Genomic DNA, 20,920 nt, shown 5'->3' with positions numbered 1-20,920 from the left:
GTTAAGATGTTAATAATGAGAAATTAAAGTTAAGAATGAGAATTTTAGAGCTAGAAAAGCCTTTAGAAGTTGTTCTGTCCAATTTTTCTGATTTTACATATACTGATCTCTAGAAAAGTTCAATGGCTTCTCCAAACACAGGTGGAAGAAAAATAACATTTATCTCATGCAGAGATTCCACATACACATACATTTCATCACCCTTCTCTTTCTCAAAATATATTAATAAATCTTTTACAGACATTAGGGTGCAACAGCTGAGCTGACCACAGCTTTAAGCATTAACATTGTGTTTATAATGCATAGTCTTAAACTATAAACAATCTGTCTTTACAAAGAACTTTCATGAAACTAATGTAGACATTTAGGAAAATGGAAAGGCCACCACCTAGTCAAGGACACAAACAGCTGTTTTGTGGGAACAATATGAGATTTCAACAAGAATAAGTACACATCAACTGGGTTCAAATTTCAACTAAAAAAGATCTTAAAACACGACTTAAAAAAAAAAGTGCCTTTATGGAGTAGAAATGGTATAAGCATTATTAAACCATAAGGAGTGCTTTCTTGTGAATTAAAATTTTAATTCCCCATGTGTCCTAGGGCAAACTCAAGAGAAGACAAGAAAAAGCAATGATATACCTAAAAAGTTATAGCGAAGGGTGTTTCCTTACATAAAGACCATTAGACTACTGAAGGGTGGTATTCTAGGATACTACTAATTATAAATTACAGTCAAGAAGATAAATATGGAAAATAAGACAAATTGTCATAGCATATGATAGGAACTAAAGTAGGAGATATTTAGAGATAAAAATGGGAATATTTCTAGGTACTCTTCCAGTTTACAAACTGTCTCTCCTACTTTTAATATTCAGTCTGTTTAATCTGCTTAGTTCTTCACAATTAAGAGATTCTTTGTAATCTCTTCAGATAAGAGGGAGGTTAAATTACTTTCCTCCAAGGTTATTGAGAAAAATATTCTTTTTACTAATATGTCACCATGAAAGTCTGTCAAAGATAATGAAAAATTAAATCTAGAAAGAAATCAATTGATTTCTTTGAGACAAAAGGCATATGACAATTTCAACATAGTTCTAAACTTTGAATTAAAACAAACCATCACCCAATTATTGGCCCAGTTGTGGTGTTTAAAATTTTAGCACTGCATGACACCCGGAACATCATCTAGTCCAAGCAGACCATTTTTAAAATGAGGAAACTGACATAAAAAGAAACTAAATGACTTGCCCAAACTTATATGACAATTAATAGCAAAGACATATATAAAACCTAGGTTTCCACTTGACTAACTTTTCATTCATGAATAATGCATAAATTATTTGTTCCAAATGTCTTTCAAGACAGCCATTTTTAAGAACAAAAAAATAAGAGAAAAGCCCTAAATAACAACATAGTATACAGGTAGTCTACCCTATCATCATTTATTGAAGGGTTTGGTTTTATTTTCCCCTTTGGAAGAAATAAGAGGGACATGGAGAAAGTAAATGGAAAAACTGTGCATTTTCTAAGGACATAATATTTTAGAGGGCACTGAAATAGCCTTGGGGTACCCATAGTAGTTTCATTAAGTTGAAAAGTGAAGATTTCTTAAAAATTAATTTTTAATATTGAGGATATCTATCCATTTAAAGTAAAACAAAATAAAATAGTTGACAGAGTAGGGAAAATCTAGTCTCAAGTTCTGCCTCTGTCACACACTAGGTAGGCATTTTTCCATACCTTTTTGTGTCTTGGAGCAACTTTCTAAGACTTTAAGTTACAGATGAGTTGTTGATCGGCATGAATAGATTCATAGGTTTGTACTATTTATTGTTTAAAAATGAAGCCCAGTTTTTGTGGCACAAGTACTATATGACCTTAGGCAAATGAGTTTCAATACCCTCAGTTATATAAAATAGGCTATTCATTATAGAATACTCAATACAATACCTTATTCACAAGGGTTGTCATGAGGAAAGCATTTTGTGAATTATAAAGCTGTATAAAAAATATCAAGCAATATTATCACTAGTCCTGGTTGTAGTCACAGTACAGAACAAAAACACTGAAGAAAATTTAGGGGAAGATATTACTCTATAGAAAATCTGTGCATGCTCAGTTAGCTGGTATCAATTACTTTACCTTAGGATTAATTCATCTCTTGCCATAACTTTGAAATCTGTTTCACTGAGTCGAACCTTTAAACAAAATATAGGTAAAAAAAAAGTTAACTGGATGAGCATTTTTTAAAAATCTAAAAAACACTGTTAGCTATATTTAGGCATTTATTATTGATAACATGGAAGATGAGACTAGCCAATCTTGCAAAATAGGCAAACTACCCACTTATCCATCAGATTCTTTATTACTGAGGTCTAAATCTCTTTCATTCAGGCAATCAACAAGAATTTAGCAAGACCTTACAATATGCCAGGCATTAGGGATACAAAGAATAGCAAAATAGCCTCTCCTCTCAAGGATCTTATATTCTATTAGCAGTGATATGTAAATAACTAGGTATATACAAAATATATACAGAGTACATATAAAGTAACCTCAGAAGGGAAGGTCTTAGCAGTTGGAAGAATCAGTAAAGACTCCTGCAGAAGGGTAAGATTTGATCCCTATCTGTCAAAGACAAATCAAATATGTCTTTGAAGTCCGTAGGAATTCTGCACTTGAGATGTGAAACATATATTAGTTGAATTAATTATGAATGATTTCTTTGTTCACAGTTAATCTATTTTGTTGAAGAGGTTTTTAAAAGTTGAAAAGTTTGGTGTTTCCTGAAATCTGTAATATCCTAGGTCATTGAAGTTTGCAGCAACAAAATTATAGGATAAAGTATTCTGAGATATCCCTTAAGGATTGTAGGTTTCTGAAACACTCTTCCTTGGGTGTAAATACAATAATTTGCCTCAAGAGAACTGACTTTCAGGGGAAGCTCAGCTCAGTGGACTGAGAACCAGGCCTAGAGACGGAGGTCCTAGGTTCAAATCTGGCCTCAGACACTTCCTAGCTGTGTGACCCTGGGCAAGTCACTTGACCCCCATTGCCTAGCCCTTACCACTTGTCTGCCTTGGAGCCAATACACAGTATTGACTTCAAGATGGAAGGTAAGGGTTTAAAAAATAATAATAATAATAAAAAAAAAGAGAACTGACTTTCTTCAATTTTCTCTTAAATACAAGCATTTCAAATCTAACATAAACGTAAGGGGGTGAGGAGGAACAAAAAAGATTACACTAGGAAATGCTTAGATATAAAAATAACACAGATTTATACCATGCATATATTCAAATCCAGAGATACTTTATGGCTCAAAAAACTTAAAATATGGAAGAAATATTGTTTATACTATTTAATTTGGAACATGAAATATTTTGTGCTATTAATTAGCTATTTCCTGTATACTTTATTTCTTCACTTCAACTTTAAGATCCTTGAATACGGGAAGACCGTACCTCAAAACTTATTTTGCAATGCTACTGTAGCTAAGACTGAGTAACTATGTCATCTAAAATAGTTGTCTAAGCTTAGAGAGGTTTAAAGGAAGAAATATTCTACAAAGTTAAAGGGACTGGAAAATTGAACCTTTAAGGGAGGTGGGGGGGAAGGGGGGGGGGGAGAAACAAAGGCATAGGAAGAAGTTGTATTTCATTGCAACTGGGATTAAATAAGAAAAACAGAAAACTTCCCCACTCAAGGGCAGAAGTAACTTATGAGAATTTAATTTCCTAATCATGTCAGTATTTAAGATAATATTTTCTGTTAATTTTACTGAATATGTATTTTATGGAGTTGAAATTCTCCTTAAAATTTGTAATCCTTAAAGCATAATATACATGTGGGTTTTATTGATCTCTAGAGATAAAGACATGAACCATGTATTCCTTCTCCCTTTCTCCTTAATAGGGGTTATTAAAGTGAGAGCCTGTGACTTAAAAAAAAAAATTAACAACTGTATTTCAATGTAGTATCCTTTGTAATCCTACATATTTTTTGTGCAATTAGAAACCTTATTCTGAGAAGAGAGATAGGTTTTACCAGACAGCCAAAGGGTTCCACAACACACACAAAAAAAGTTAAGAAATTCTTGCTCTAAGGGGTCACAGAACAAATAAGCACTGCTGTGGCCTAAAATTTTTTCAAACTTACCTTTTTGGGAAGAGGTTCTTCGTTCGTCATTTTGCTTTCTAGGGAAAAAAAAGGAGAAAAGAAAACACTCTGTTTTAATTGTTAGAACTAAAATTTGGTCATTTTTTCATTATTTTCAAACTCCAAAAATCATTATTCTATTCATTACACTTCAAATTACCTCTGACAAAGACTAATTGCTTTATCATTCAAACTTTCACTCATGTTGGCACCTCCTTTCCCAACATTGTTTATTAATCTATCCATTCTCAACACTAATATAGTCTTTTAGCTAAGGGAAAAAGATGATTTCCCAGTATATTCCTACAAGCCTCCTAGGAATAGTTCCATTAGGTTTGCTGAAAGCCACAGTGTAGGAGGTAGGAAACAGGTGAGAGTAATTATCTGAGTTTCTTGCTAGCAGAATAGAGATAATGGCTTAGTAAAAACCCAAACACCCCTTTCCTGTATACATTATGCATTTTTTGGTTGATAGCAACATAAGATTTCCCCATGTAAATGTCTATAAATTTCTTCTATAACACACATATTTAGGAACTTTTAATAAATTCTACAGACTAGTATCTCTATCTACATCCCAATTAAATTAAATCAATTCAACTATTATGTGCTAAAGAAGATATTAATTTATAAAAATACTTTTATAGCAGTTCTAAGGAAATTCATGAACTGATAAACATGATCTTTTTTGTCTTCAGTTACTTCCAAGCATGGTAACACAAACCCAATAAAATACTAGAACTATGTAATGGGTTCTACGTTCCCAAACTGCTTTACAAACAATATAATCAATTTTGCATTATAAGCCACTGGTAAAAAGAATTTTTTTTTTTAAATTTCCATCAACTACCTAGAGTTACACAAGATACAACTTTAATTTTTAAAAAGAAGTCATCAATGGGGAAATATAGGAGAATGAATTCATAGGTCCATCAATAAGCCAAGACTAACTTTCATTAAAGTCACAAAAAAGTATTGTTATACCAAAAAGTATCTCATAGAGTAGTTACTTTTAAAAAATGCAACCTATTTTGTTTTGCAATTATGAAGTCCATTTATACAACTTGGAGGTTATTCCTAAATCCTAACATGATTATTCAGGTATTTATTAACACCTACAATTAATGCTAGATTGGAACAAAAGAAATAATGACTAAATACTTATCCAATTACATAATTTTGGACACTTTTCTTTAGAGTTCAATTTTTACTAACCCTTGTTTTTCTAATTTTACTTTTTCTTGTCACCAATTTTTGATCACTAGACATTTGACTTTTAAGAACTTGGGGGTAGTTAATTAAGACTTCAAAAAAGAATTTTTTTCCTTATTTACTAAAGAACTGTTCTGGTTATTTCAAAAGAAAATCTATCTTCAACACTCTTTTGTTATAAATTTTCAACTCTCTTTTTGCTATAAGGCTTTCTTCCCTATTACCATCACATATCACAGTACTGATATAAATATAATCCCAATGCTACTTTAGTCATAAATTAATTTAAAATTGTCGTTAAAAACTATATGAAGATTTTATCAACATGTTTACTCACTGAGGTTTAGATTTTATAACTTCCAACAGGATTATTGGCAAACAAAATAATCATCAAGCATAAATTATATTAATATAGTAATAAAATAATTATAAATATGCCATATGATGAAATTTCTGGGTATACTTGGTATATACTTGGGTATACTCAAGTAGATTATTTGCTACTTGATTAAGCCGAGTTTCTTTATAAGTAGTACTCAAAAGACTGTATTTCTATAATAGCTATATATTGGTATGCTCATCAATTCTTTTGAATTGTTCCTGGGCTACTAAAATTCTGAAAGCCAAAGGATTTTTATTATCTAGAAGCCAATAAAACCTACTTAAGTTGAGAGAAAAGCAAATATGATTTGGTGCACAGAAAATAATATACAAATTATAGTCATAAGTACAGGTCAAACTGGGGGCAGTTAGATCGGCTCAGTGGACTGAAAGCAAGGCTGGAGATGAGAGGTCCTAGGTTCAAATCTAGCTTCAGACACTTCCTTGCTGTGTGACTCCAGGCAAGTCACCTAATCCTCATTGCCTAGTTCTTATGACTAGCCTTGTAAACAATACACAGTATTGATTCAAAGATGGAAAAAATAAATTATATATAAATATAAAAAGAGAAAAGAAAAGAAAGGTAAAATTCCAATATAAGTTGACCTGTCAACATGCTGAGTGCTCATCAAGAGGCTAAGAAATAAAACTGAAAAAAGGACTAAAATGGAAATTTTAAAATTAATACCTTCAACAATAGAAACCATTATCATTACAACTTCACAATTGATCTTTGCCCCAAAGCACTTTGCTTTATATATATTTATTCTGTACACAATGTATACCTTCTAAACACAAGGTATACCAATGAATATCTTAAAGAGGCTATGTAGTTTTTTTTTTATCTTGGTCCAGCACCTACCATAGTTTCTCATGCATAACTGAGCACCTAATAAATGCTTGGGGTGGCCAGGTGGCAAAGTGGATAGAGTGCTCGAACTGAGGTTGGGAAGATTTATATTCTAGAGTTCATATCTAGCCTTAGACACTGATTAGCTTTGTGCTCCTGGGCAAGTCACTTAATCTTGTCTCACTTAGTTCCTCATCTGTAAAATGAGCTGGAGAAGGAAATGGCAAATCACCCTAGTAGTTTTGCCAGGAAAACACCAAATGGAGTCATGAAGAGTCAGACACAACTGAAATGACTGAACAACAACAATAAATGCTGTTGAATTTAATTTTGGTCAAGTAAATTCTGAAAATTTAGCTTCTTTCATTAACTATAATAAACCAAAAGGAAGTAGTTTTTATGTTTCAAAATGACTTCCTTTTTTCGTAGGAGGAAGTACAAATACTTTAGGCATTTGAAAACAAAACTTTCTTTTAGTTGCCCATAACTTAAAACATAATGGGTCAAAATAAGATTTTGCTTATAGGTATACCACATGATGTGGAGGATAGACTGGACTTCTGAGTCAGGAAGACCTGGATTTATATCCTCCCTCAAACACTTAATTTGTACTTTTGAGAAAGCCCCATAATCCCTGTCTTCCTTAGTCTTTGTAAAATTAAAGGGTTTAGCACAATATGATCCTTTTTAGACATAGATATAAGATATTGACTCATAAGGTAAAGGTAACTATTCCAATGTTCTTCCATTACTTTTCTGATCTAGGTTATTCTATTGCTAGGTGCTATGGGTAATAAAAAATTTAAATAAGAAATAGCTTTTGTCCTCATGAAGCTTACAAGTCTAGTGAAGCAGATGTTATACTTTTCCAAAACAGGGTAAAGGGAACTCAGAAATGTTTAACAACATAACTGAAAACACCATATAACATAAATATTAATTTGTGGTTTTATACATCAACATGCAGGCAGAAGGGATCTATTCCTATTTGAGTTTGACACTACTGTAGTGGAGTATAATACATAAATAATGACCGACTAGGCAAAGACATAGAAATAGAAAAGCAGCAGGATAGGGCCTTCATTTTGGCTGCCTTGGCATGTATGGCACTCAAGAGTAGTAACAGATGACAGAGGAAGATTATTTCATAGATTACAAATAATATTACATATTATAGCTAAATGCAGGCAATTATAAAACAAAATGTTATATACTTGAGTTTAACTTTTAAGAATAGATAGGAACAAAACAGCTAGAGAGGGCATTCCAATCACAGGAAAGAGCTTGAACAAAGACAGAATTCAGAGGTTTATATGTACTAGAAGAAAAGGTAATTTGGCTGAAGTATAAAGTGACAAACAGAGACTAATGAAAAAGGTGAAGGTACCATAGCACCACATTGTTATACTGAGTAACTATGTGGACATTCAAGAATTTTGAACACTAGAGTTACACGAATAAATCTATGTGTTAAAAAGATTATTCTGGCAGTATAAGGAATGGAATGGGGAGAGAGAAAAATACCTTTATGAAATCAATTGTGTCAAAATGTATGCATACCTGTAGAATCACTAGAAAGGCTATTTATTAGATTGTAAACTCCTTGAAGGCAGGGACTCTCTTGCTTATTTTTGTATATGGATTGCCTAGCACAATGCCTGGCATACAGTAGATGCTTAATAAATGATTACTGATTGATTTTGTTTAAAAAAGTCACATTAACATTATGTTTTATTGTGTTTTTCTTTATTTTGTTAATTATTTCTTAATTACATTTTAGTCTGGTTCAGGCTACAGTAGAATATTGATGTTGGGAGTCGTCAAGAGCTATTTGACACCTCAGTTATAGATGCTTATAAAATAGGCTTGTATGTTGCATGGGGAAAGGGACAAACAGATGCTAGAGATACTGGCCAGGTAGAATCAAAAGGAGTGCCTAATTGATTGGAAAGCAGAATAAAAAAAACTAGAGATAATACCAAGATTTGATTGTGGGATACTCTTTGAATGGTAGTATTATTGACAGAAATAGATGTCTGAAGGATGAACAAGTTTTTGGGGAAATGTGATGAACTCAGTTTTGGATTTGTCGAGTATGAGGTACTAGCAGGGAATTCGGGTGGAGATGCTCTATAGGTAGCTTGAGTTCTAAGTCTAGAGATAATAGGATTGGGAATTATCTCATTAGAAGTCACAGTAGAAGCTATGGGAATGAATGAGATTCTCAAAGTAAAGAGAACAGAATGAGAAAAGATCAAGAAGATTCTTAAAGAACACTCAAAGAGTCAAGAAGGAAGAAATAGCAACTAAACAAGTATCAAAAGAAGAATGTATCATACCTTGGTCAAAGAACTAGAATAGGAAGAAAGAGTGGTCAGTATATCAAAAGGTACCAAAGAGGATGGGAGAGGGGAGAGCCCTGATATAATGATTAAGAAATAACTAGTAACCTTAGAGAGCAGCTTTAGTATAGTGGGCAAGCCTAACTATAAGGGACTAAAGATATAGTAGGTGGTAAGGATGTACAGATATTAGGCATAGATTACCTTTTTGAGAAGTTTGGGGAAGACAAATGATAGAGTAACTTTATGAGACAGAATCAATGAAATAACAAATGTTTATTAAATACCTACTATGAACCAGGTACTGCACTAAAGAAGCAGAGCATGCATAAAAAGTATATATAAAACTGGCAGATGATAAAGAGCCACTGGATAAAAAAGAAAAATTTTTTTCCCTGTGGTTAGTCTTTTGATAATACCTTAGGATAGGTTTATCTACGAGTCAAAAGTGATGTTTTTGAATTATCATTGATTTATCATAGCCATGTTTCTACTTAGTGGATAATTAAGGGCTGGTTTGGGGTAATAAGAAAAATGGTTCCTGATACCTTGGTTTGGAGAAAGGATCATCTAGAAACCGAAAGCTTAGAGTTAGATACAATGAGTTTAGGATTCAGAAGTATGGAATCAAATGCCCTATATTCCAAAACTTACCCTGGCTTATAGGGTCCATGGTTCCTGTATTTTTCAGTTTCTCAATTTCTTTTCCTGGCTCATCCATCTATATATCTCCCCTGTCCACTCCTACCTTCAGTGTAGGTATACGCTCATTGACTTTTCATAAATTCCCATGGGTTTAGTAATTACCTCTAGGCAGAGAACTTCCTGGATCCATATGCCTAGTCCTATAGTCCTGTAGCACCACTGTCTAGAAGACATTTTTAATTGCCCAGTAAGGCAGCTCAAATATGTCTTTTGATAGAATTCATTGTCTTTTTCCCCGAAATAATTTCTATTATGAATTTTCATAACTCTGTCAAATGCACCGCCACTGTTTTTTTAGTTTCAAAAGTTCACAACTAACACTGTCCTAGACTCAGACTTTCACTGTTTTTTTACTTCACAGAGCTATTTGGTGATTAAACTGTCAATCCTACTGTCATAGCATCTCTTAGAACTGTCCCCTTCTCTATTCACATAGTCACAATCTTACTCTTCATATCTCACTTGGACAGTTATAGAGACCAGCCTCAAGTCACTCCTACTCTAGAATATATCCTCCATACATAATTTGCTAAAGTACAGGTTTGACCATCACTCTCCTACTTTTATAAATTCCAGTGGCTTCCTATTGCCTCTAGGATCAAATATAAGCTCTTCTCTATGTCATTTAAAACAGTTTACAAGTTAGGGCCAAACTTTCCAGCTGCCATACAATGATTTCTTCTCACATTATAGTTCAACTGGCCTTTCTGTTTCTCAACTGCAACACTCCCTCTGGGCCATTCTGCTAGTTTTCTCCCATGCGTAAAATGTTTTCTCTTCATCCATCTCCCCTTAAAATTCCTTATAGCTCTTAAAGACAACTAAAATACCACCTCTACATGAAGTTTTCCCTGACTCTTCTCCACCTCCAACTCCTAATGCCCCTTCCTCTTCCCTAATTTATCTTATATATACTTTTCTGTCTCATCTGACAATGTGTGGATTCCCTGAAAGCCAGGTCAGTACTCCTATCACCTAGAGCACAGTTTCTTACATGTAGTAGGTACTTAATAAATGCTTGATTGATTATACAGAATCTCAGATTTTTAAGAGTTGCTTCAGTGGTTCTCATTAAGCACAACTTATTTTACCTTCCTTCTTAGAATCACTGTGTACTGTTCTAAGGCAGAAGGGCTAGGCAATGGGGGTTAAGTGACTAGCCCAGGGACACACAGCTAGGAAGTATCTGAGGTCAGATTTGAACCTAGGACCTCCCCTTTCTAGGCCTGGCTCTCAATCCACTGAGCCAAACAGCTGCCCCTCCCCTCCAACTTATAAAAGCAATTCTCACTATAACATGCCTGACAAGTAGCTGTTCAACTCAGTTCAGTCTGAGCAAGAAAGAAGACAGACACAAATAAATGCATTAAAAATGCTGCATGACTGAAGCTGATCCTATCAAGAATCATAGAATATAATCTACTGCAATTTCTATCTTTTGAAATAAAACATTCAAAAATGTACTATGGATATTTTAATATAAAACTTATGAGCAAACTTAAGGGAAAATATCTTTTAAATTCTTTTTCAATTCTGGAGAATCTAATTATTACTTTTAATAACAAAAACAAGTATTTTATACCAGAATACTAAGAGTCAAGTGTAAGACCCCCCCTAGAGAACAAAGTTAAAGTGTACAAAAATATAAAATATGCACCTGCTATCATAAGCATATCTTTAAGATGAGAATAACTTATATTCTTCCTTTGGGTTCAAAATTAGATAGTTAACAGTGCTAGTTCACACTGAAAACTTACTTCAACCAACACAAAAAGTGATAAACAAATTTAGCTTTAATTAAAAGTTATTCTTTTAAGATCCATATCAAACTCAGATTGGATTTCAGAGAAAAATTTTAAAACAATACTTATTTTCTTAAGGCTTTTATATAGAGTGCTTGGAAAGGAAATTAAATATCCAGCTAATTTTAAAAGCAGTTTCAGTTACAAATAGCTTTGTAGTACAGTGGAGACAATCCTGGGCCTGAGGTGGGTCTACAAGTTCAAATCTAGCCCCATACTTCCTAGCTGGGTGACGCTAGGTAATTCACCTAACTTCTGTCTCAGTTTTCTCAACTGTAAAATGGGGATAATAATGGAAATAAGGTTGTTATGAGGTTCAAATGAGATAAAGCCCTTAGCATAGTGACTGAGACATAGAAAGCAGTTAACTTGAAATGTTATTGCTTTAAAACACTACTGTGGGTTTTTCTAAACAAGAACCACAAAAATCTAGTTTGGTAAACCAAAAGTCATAGACAACATGATCGAGTGGAGAGATGGAATGGAAAGAACACTATACACTGCATTTAGAGTCAGAAGACCTAAATTCTCATTCTATGACTTACTACCTTGCCTAAGTAAATCACTTAATCCGTCTGGGCCTCAGCTTCCTGTAAAATGATGGAGTTGGGAATACATTACCTCAAAGGATCCTTCCAGTGCTAAATCTATGAACCCCTGGACCTTTTCTCAGTCAACTTATAAAGTAAAAAAAAAATACTAAGATTGGTGCTAAGAAACCCTCAATAACATTGGTCAAATAACACTACTGTGATTCTATACCATACAATCATTCAACAACATTAAATACTGTTCCATGTAAAAGGCAATACAGAATACAAAGACAAAAGTAAAACCAGGCCCTTTCCCCAAAAAGTACTAAGTACAATGTTGTATATAGAAATACTAGACTTGATACTAAGACCTAGGTTCAAAATCTACTTCTGATAGTTATTAACTGCAATCTTTAAAATCATTTAATTCATTCCTTCATTTCTTTATGTGTAAAATGGGAAGCCATTGTAATATTTACTTTATAGGGCTGCTTTAATAATGTACATAAAGCTTTTTGCAAATTTCAAAAAATGTTATATAACCCTAACGCTTGCCATTAGGGAGCTTATATTTTGCTGAAGGGATACAGGCAAATAAATACAATATAATTCAGAAGGAGAGAATAAAAACAAGGGGTTATCAGGAAAGGTTTTTTTTTTTAATAGGAAATAGCATTTGAGTTGAGCAAGGAAGGAAGTTAAGGGTTCTCAGAGAAGGAGGGAATGCATTCCAGGAACATGGGACAGTTCTTACAAAGGCCCACAGACAGGGAATGGAAATTCAGGAAACATTGAAGGCCAGTTTGGCTTGAACAAAGAGCCCATGAAAGAGAGTAATGTGAAGCCTGGAAAGGTAAGCTAGAGACAGACTGCAAAGGGTTTTAAATGCTAAGCTGTGAAGGATGCAATTTATCTTAGAAGCAAAAGAAATGCTTATGCAAGGTAGTGACATGCTCAAGTCTTTGCTTTAGGAAGGAAGACTATTTTAGTAGCTATGTGAAAGACTGGAAGGAAAAGCATCTGGTTCTGGGTAGTCTTATGAAGAGGTTACTAGCAATATCTACTGGAAAAATGATGGGAGGCTGAGCCAGGATGATCTTTTAATTAGAAGACCACTACAATTTTCCAGACACAAGTGAATAAATAAATGGTTGCATTTAAAGATATCAGGTGTAGGCATAGTTCAGGTATTGGAGAAAAGTGACAATTTTTATGGATTTCAATTCAAGACCTACGACCACGTGACATTGAATTTACAATAACAAGCCTCCATCACTTTTCCAGGTGGCATAGTAGCTGCAGCATTAAGAGTTGGGTTAGTTTGAAACTGGTCTTAAACACTAGCTGTTTGTCCCTAAGCAAGTTGCTCAATCTGTCTACCTCAGTTTCCTCACCCGTAAAATGGGGATAATAATAGTGTCTACCTACAGGCTTGTTAAAAGGATTGGATAACATTTGTAAAGCACTCAGCACTGTGCCAGGCGTGTGGTTGAATGCTTAAAAAATACTTGTTGCAGGACTCCCCCAATTTCTCCACCAGCGAATTGGGGTGATTAATATTTATTCAGTTAACTCTTTTGTACTAATAAAGCATGGTCTGATGAAAATAATCTGTAAATATACAATTACTCTGAAGTAATATGCCCTCACAAATTCCTAAACTTTAATCTTTACAGTAACACCAGATCTGAGTTCTGACTTGCACTATCACTAATTAGTTTTTCTTTATCTTGGCCTCAGTTTTCCAAACCAAGTTTAACTAATCTTTCACATCTCTAAAAAACCTCAGTATCTTCACCTGTGGACTAGACTCTACATTGGAGGTATTTTGGAATGGTGGAAAAAAACACTGAACTTTGGGAGTAGGAAAACACAAATTACAGCTCCGGGTCCACTAATATAGCAATTGTGTAACCCTGAGTAAAAACCAGTAGTCAAACCATCTTGTAAGCCTCAGTTTCCTCAAAGTGGAAAACAGGAGTAGTTATCTGCTTTGCCTAGGGATGACTGGGTTAGGTATAAAATTAAAGTTTTATAAAAGCACTCTGCAAAAATTACACGAAACCAGTTTCTTCCATCTCTCCTCTAACAGTCAAAACACTGCATATTATATTTGGTAAATTTTAGTTGAAAAAAGTGAAAGGAAATGGAACAGGTGTCTTATGGGACCACAGCAAACTATTTTCATAAGCTATACTTTGCCAAGCTAAAAGAGACATTAAAAAACTAAATGACATTCATTTTACAAAAAAAGAAACTAAGGCCCAGAAAAATTAAATGACTTGTTCAAGGACAAGTTGCTGAGGTTTGGTTCAAACTCAGGTATTTCAAAACCAAATCCAAAAACTGTCTTCTACATCAGCTACTGAAATGCAAATAACTGCAGAAAACAACCAAAAGAATATTTTTCCTAGAATCTGTTCATATGTTGCCAATTAAAACTTAATCACTTAGCAAATGCTTAATTCATAACTAAGGAAAAAATTAAGGAGTTGGAAATGGAAGACGAGGAAAGAGAGGTGGGAGTCCTCTGATTTTCATTTGTCCTCTATAGTAATCAGTTAATTTAAATACCACTTTTAATTAGTTTAAGATATAATAAACAGGACTACAACAACTCAACCACAATGCACTATTTAAAATATTTGTTAACTGAGGAGGAAAGTCATACCTAATTCCTTATAACTAACATTTCCCAGAAGTTTATATTTATAAAATCAAGTGTCAAATTAAAAAGTGTCAAAAAACTCAAGATACTTTAATACCTTTCTCTTTCCCTCAAACTATTTATACAAAACGAACCTCATCTGAAGATGAGAGCGGAGAGGAAAGAGGCATGGGATCCTGAAGTTTCAAGATGTAAACAAATGAATACTTCTTTAAAGCTACTTTGTTTTCTCTTCCCAGAGATTAAAGCTCAATACAGCTGTCAGTAAACACTCCTGGGAAAGGAGGTGTCCATAGTGTACCCCCCAAGCTAATTTTTTTGGGGGGGTTTAGGTCGAATTTGGTCTTCCTGGGAAAAACAAACCAACCTAAGCGTTAACTTTTTTTTTTTTTGGTAGTAGAAGTTTAACCCCAGCCAGCCCAGAATTTGGCCGAAGAAGGCGGGAGGGGGATAAGATAGAGGCAGGGAAGAGATTTCCAAGCACTTGCGAGTGGGGCAGCGGGAGCTCCACGCAGCTACAGCAGCAGCAGCGACTCGGCTCCCGCGCCCACGGGCCGGCGAGCGGTCCGTTCCTCCGCTTCCCACCACAGGTACCGAGCGGCAAGGAAGGTGGGGAGGGTAAAATGGCCTCGGGGCAGCAGCGTCCGCGTCGCCGCATCAAAGGAGGTGAAGCAGTTAACGGAGTCGCAGGCCCGGGCTCCTCAAAGCCCTCCCGGCTCTGGCCCCAATGCCGGGGGGAGCGGCCTGATGGACAGGGCGAGGCTGGGGTGGGGCGAGGGGGGGCATCGGGAGGGACGAGGTCACTTCGGCCCGAGGCAGGCAAGGTCTGTACCGGCGGCGGCCCCGGGTCCCGCACTTACCACTCCACGCCGAGGCCGCCGCTGCTGCCGCCGGCTTGTCACATAGACCGATTGGGGCGCCGACCCTCTCACGGACCGACAGGCAGACGGACGGAGCGGCGGGTGCCGGGCGACCCCACCACCCTAAGCCGCCTGGGTGCCCCGGCCCCAGCGACGGCGGCTCCTCCTCCTCCTCCCGCCGCAGAGACGGGCTCTTCCCTTTATTTGCGGGTCTTGCTGCTACAAAATGGCGCTGGAGGAGGAAATGAGGCTCCGTCACCCCCCCACCCCCTTCCCTTCCTCGTCTTCCCGCTCCTCCCGTCCGGCAGCTCCGCCCCCCAGCGGCGGCAACCCCGCCCCAGGTCAAAACGCGGCGGCTGAGCCCGCCCACTCCCTCCTCAATTTGCCTCGCCTCTCTCCCTTGTTCCGTACGCTATCACTCACCCGAGGGACGAGGCCACCCACAAGTAGCCTTTGCGCTCAGCTAGAGTCCGCGGCGGCTACACGCGGGCGGGACACCCACCCTCGCCTCGCCGCTCCCGGCCTGGGGGAGGAGACGGCTAGCGGCGGCAGCAGCCTTCAACAGGGGCTACTTTGGGTTGCGGCGGAGGCTTCGGCTTCACCTTCTTTTGGTGTCTCTCGCTCCTGCCCTCCCCCCCCGTCCCGGAGCCCGGGCTCTGGAGCCTAGAGTAGCCGCCCAGCCAGCCCAGTGACGGGTGGGGGGGCGGCAGACGTGGAGGGAGGGGGTCACGGAGGGAGGCGGGCGGAGAGCGAGGGAGGGGAGAAGGTTGGAGTTCAGCCGCGGAGCATCCTGGGAGAAGCAGCGAGGGGGCGGGGTGGGTTTCGCCTTCTGCGTCGGGCGGGCGGACTGGGAGAAGGAACGTTCCCGGGGTCGCCACCTGCTGCTGCTACTGCTACTGCTGCTGCTGCTGGAGGGCGCCCGCCGGCGGAGGAATCCTGCGAAGCTCGGGGATTGGCTGTCTTTTCGAAAGCTCTTCTGGTGCCTTTGGTCCTTCCGCTCTCTTGGTCAGCTCGTATTCTTATGTTCTAGTTAATGGAAAACTTACTTCCTCGCTCGTCCAGACAGTCCTTCCGCCGCTTGTGATGTTTTGGGGAACTTCTAGACTGATGTCACTCTTACGTGACAGCGTCGAGAGGCTGGAACTGCACTCCTAACTGCCGCGTCCTCCTGTCTGGGATTCTGGATACTCGGACTCCTGGGAGAAAGCAGACGAGCCATTGTTCTCGTCCGGATTGTAGATCCGGGGATCGAGCTAACTCCTGCTACCCGGGAAATAAGCTCTTAAGACAAGGGTGATTTGTCTCCCAGCAACGCTCCCCAGAAACTACCGGTTTTTCGGTTTCATTGTAGTCTGTCGATCCAAATTCACTTAAATAAAGTTAATTTTGGGGAAGCGAGCCAAATTACATGCGGCGAACCCCGCTTCTCCCCAAAGAATACAGTCTAAAAAGGGCTTTCAATTCAAACTCCACATTGGAGTTAATTGTCTTAAGTACTTACCAAATCATTCCTGGGAGTGGACTGATTTTAGAGAAACTGGTACTGTGACATTATTCTTTAGGATAAAATTAAATGTGAGATACCGTTTGTGGAAGGAGACGGGGAAAGTTATAAAATTGATAACAAAGGAAGGATAAAATTAACAGGTTGCTGAAAAGTTGAGATAATGAAAAACATCCCTTAGCTCTCTTAGTCGGTTTTCTCCAACTCTAGTTAATGCAAAAATGAAGTTTTTCTAAGAATCCTGAGAAACTTTATAGGTTGCTATCTTTCAAAAATCTCGACTTCTGAGAATCTGTAGTTTTAAAGCTGTGAAAAGTACCTTTAATATTATATAGCCCTTTGCCACCTGGCTTCCACCTATCTTTCCAGCTCCCTTTGTGTTCTGTAACCAAACTAAATTGGCCACTCTTCCATGAATGGAATGAATTATCCTTTTCAGCTCCACCTTACTGAATTCTTTCTTCCAGATGGCAGCTCAAGAACATAAAGCACTTCCAAATCCCTCCAACTGCTAGTGCTCTATCAAACTATCTCAAATTTTTATTCAAGATATGTTTATTGTCATCTCATTAGAATGTTAATCCCTTTTAGGCAGGGTTGATTTATTGTATTTGTATCCCCAACGGTAGGTTGGTGGTAGTGTAGATAGAGCACCAGGACTAGAGTCAGGATAGACTCGAGTTCAAATCCAGTCTCAGACATTAATTAGTTCTGTGACACTGGCAAGTCACTTAACTTTGTTGTCTGCAGTCCTCATTTGGAAAATGATCTGGAGAAGGAAATGGCAAACTACTCCAGTATCTTCGCCAAGAAAACCCCTAAATAAGATTAACGAGTCAGGACTGAACAACAAAATATCCAAAGCCTAGGTCAGTGCCCAGCAAGCATTGAATATATGCTCTCTTTTTCTTATTAGATGCTCTCATAGGATTCTACTCTGAACTGGAAATCCACTTAAGCACTTTAAAGTGTTTTAAAAAGACACTCTAAAATGTTTATTTCTTAAAACATACTTTGTTTCTTTTTGAAAGGGTTTGATCTCAAGTTCTCATCATCCTGGTTGAGATTATAGGAAGATTAGTTCTTCAAACTTTAATCATATCTTCCTACAGAGGGTAACAGACCAGACACTCCTTAGCATCTCTTTAAAGGGTGGTTTTATTGACACAATCTGTTTCTATATGTACTTGGACTCCTTTTGAAAGGACTTTTCATTGAGGACTTGATCACAGTATTCTTTTTTAATTCCTCTGGAGAGGTTCTAAGAATATAGCAGAATTAAGAATGCTCAAGATTAGAGGGTACCTTGGAGAAGAGGCATTAGGTATGAAATGTATAAACTCATGCCCACATGGCCTGAGAATAGATATCATGGATACTAGGGACCAGCTATTCTCACCTCAAGCCCAGAGACATAAGTTTAAAAGATGTGCCCGAGAGATTGAGTAGTGGCTGGAGTTTTGGTAGAATATCATAGTCTCATAGGATCAAACTCTAGAACCAAAAGTGAGGAAATTGAGTCCAGAGTTTAGCTACTTGCCAACGTCACATAGATGGTGGTCAAGATTCAAACTAGGTCCTGTGATTCTCAAGTTTAGTGTTCTTTCCATTTCACCATGCTGTCTTAAGAGTTGCTGGAGAGACATATAGCAGAAGTGTACATGTACTTGCTATTGTGGACCAAGAGAACAGTTCCTTGGTAGTATTCAATTGTTCACCTGAGCCTTGAAGGGGCAAAAGCCTTTCAAGTATATGGCAGCCATGGTGAAGGCAATCACTTGGCTAAGTGATGGGAGTCCTTGAAGGTTGCCTCTGTAGCAGCAATCTATTAGAAGAGGAATTTCTTGGGCAGTACCAGCCTCAGAGTTTTGCCTAAAAGAAAACCAAGAGTTTGGGAATCTAGCTTTCTATTGAGAGAAGGGAAATTTCCCAAGAAGCATGCTTCAGTGAGAAAGATTCCAGAATTTGAAAGATGGAAGGGACCTAAATAGCTATCTAGTCCAACTCATATGCCAAAAAATCCTCTCTAACATATCCAATAAATAATTGTCCAGCCTCTGCTTGAAAACCTCCAAGGAGTGTAACTTACCAATTGTGGCAGCTCATTCTACTCTTAGACAGGTCTATGGTTAGAACATTTTTTTTTTCATGACATTGAGCTTAACTTGACCTCTTTGTAATGTTCATTCATTTCTGTTGGTTCTGATTTCTTTCTTTTTTTAAACCCTTACTGTCTGCCTTAGAATGAATACCAAGTAAGTATCAGTTCCATGGCAGAAGAGTGGTAAGGGCTAAGCAATTGGGATTTTGTGAGTTGCACAGGTAGGAAGTATCTGAAGTTAGATTTGAACCCAGGACCCTACATCTCTAGGCCTGGCCTCTATACCCACTGAGTCACCTTGCTACCACCATTCTTTTATAAAATTAAGGTTATTAAGTTTTTACATCAGGGGAACCAGTAGATATGTTTATATAGATTTTAATAAAAGGTTTTGACAGATTCTATCATGCCATTTTTGTGAACAAAATGGAGAATTGTGGGCTAACAAGGCCAAACAGAGCAAATCTAATTTCCTCCACATGACAGTTCCTGAAATACTTGAAGACAAATCTCTTGTAGTTTCTGAATCTTAACTACAAGCTTAACTATAGGCAGGCCAAATACCTCCAAAGGATCCTCTTATATAAGGACTCAAGGGCCTTCACTGTTATGATTATCTTTTGAATGATCTCTGGTTTCTTCTTTAACTAGGGTGCCAAATATGAACATAATACTGCAAATAAGGTCTGATGGGCAGAGTACAGAGTACAGTTGCCTTCTTCTTCTGGGAAGCTATGCCCATAGAGAAGAAGGAAAGGTACGTGACTAAAATACAAACAAGAAAAAAGTCTAGTGGATATTCTGAGAACAGAATGGGAAAAGGCATTAATGTTTATAGAAGTGATCTTAGAGGCATCTAGTCTAGCCTCTACATGACCAAGAATCCCCTCTGTAAAATACTTGACAGAGGCAGCTAGACGGAGCAATAATTAAATTGAAGCATTGAACCAGGGTAAGTAGGATCTGTGAATTTCAAAACTACTCAACCCTGTTCAAACCATTCTTTAGAGGATGGGATTTGGCTATTTCCTGATCAATAACAATAGAGATACTTGGAATGACAGAATCAGGTCTTGGAAACTACAATCTCCACCCTACTCAGGGTAACAGGATTTAGGAAGGGCTGCAGCAAAGCTCAAGATTTAATTATTTGAGAATATGACCTTCAACAGACATGTGCAAAGGGGACAGACCTCTGGGCGGTCCTGGGTTAAGCTAGAGCCACCATTGGCACAGGTGAGAGACAGGAAGTGAGGTAGAGGACAGCTGAGGAGTTCTGGGGACTTCCTGTGTGGAGAGGGAGTGTGGGGGTTGGAGCCTGGTGCTTGGAGTGGAGGCCCTCAGACTGTTTCTCCATTTTGGCCACGTGAGTGATAGGGACTGATCTCTTTTCTTTGCCTTGGCTATCCAAGGCCTTGGGCCTTTGGCCCAGCCTAAGCAGAGTGGGTATTTAAGCCCTATTCCCTTCTCTCCCCTTTCTCTCTCTCTCTCTCTCTCTCTCTCTCTCTCTCTCTCTCTCTCTCTCTCTCTCTCTCTCTAATACCTTTCTTCCTCCTGTTAGTAATTAAAAAAAAAAACTCCATAAAAGGTTGACTGCTGACTTGAGTTTTCAGGTAGGAATTACATAGCTGAATTCCTTGGCGACCTTAAATTAATATATATCAGTCTTTTAATGTGATTTCCATATCACATTGTGGCGACCACACGGGAGTCTAAAGAATTCTCTCAATAAACTGAATTTTCTTGCCTTTTTACTCTACCTTCTCACGACTTAGTCCCTTTTAACAGCTAACTTGGCTTA

The 20,920-nt window shown here is 37.6% G+C and overlaps 1 protein-coding gene across 2 annotated transcripts in view; it reads right to left on the bottom strand.

Moving 5' to 3' along the window:
- Window positions 1-16,074, bottom strand: part of WTAP (WT1 associated protein) — a 33,137-nt gene extending 17,063 nt beyond the window's left edge. The window contains exons 1-3 of one of the 2 annotated variants that reach the window (XM_007484850.3): window positions 15,938-16,074; window positions 4,162-4,199; window positions 2,146-2,201 (exon numbers count right to left, since the gene is read on the bottom strand). In XM_007484850.3, the coding sequence (XP_007484912.1) occupies window positions 2,146-2,201; window positions 4,162-4,191 (86 nt within the window). In that variant the 5' untranslated portion in view covers window positions 4,192-4,199; window positions 15,938-16,074. Of the gene's footprint in view, window positions 1-2,145; window positions 2,202-4,161; window positions 4,200-15,514; window positions 15,646-15,937 lie in introns of those variants that run through there. The other variant, XM_056819009.1, reaches the window with a different exon arrangement.
- Between the last annotated feature and the right edge of the window lie 4,846 nt (window positions 16,075-20,920).

The sequence above is a fragment of the Monodelphis domestica genome, chromosome 2 (assembly GCF_027887165.1).
Source record: "Monodelphis domestica isolate mMonDom1 chromosome 2, mMonDom1.pri, whole genome shotgun sequence".
NCBI lineage: Eukaryota > Metazoa > Chordata > Mammalia > Didelphimorphia > Didelphidae > Monodelphis > Monodelphis domestica.
Note: the sequence above shows the minus strand (reverse complement) of the source record. Positions and strands in the feature narration are given on the sequence as shown.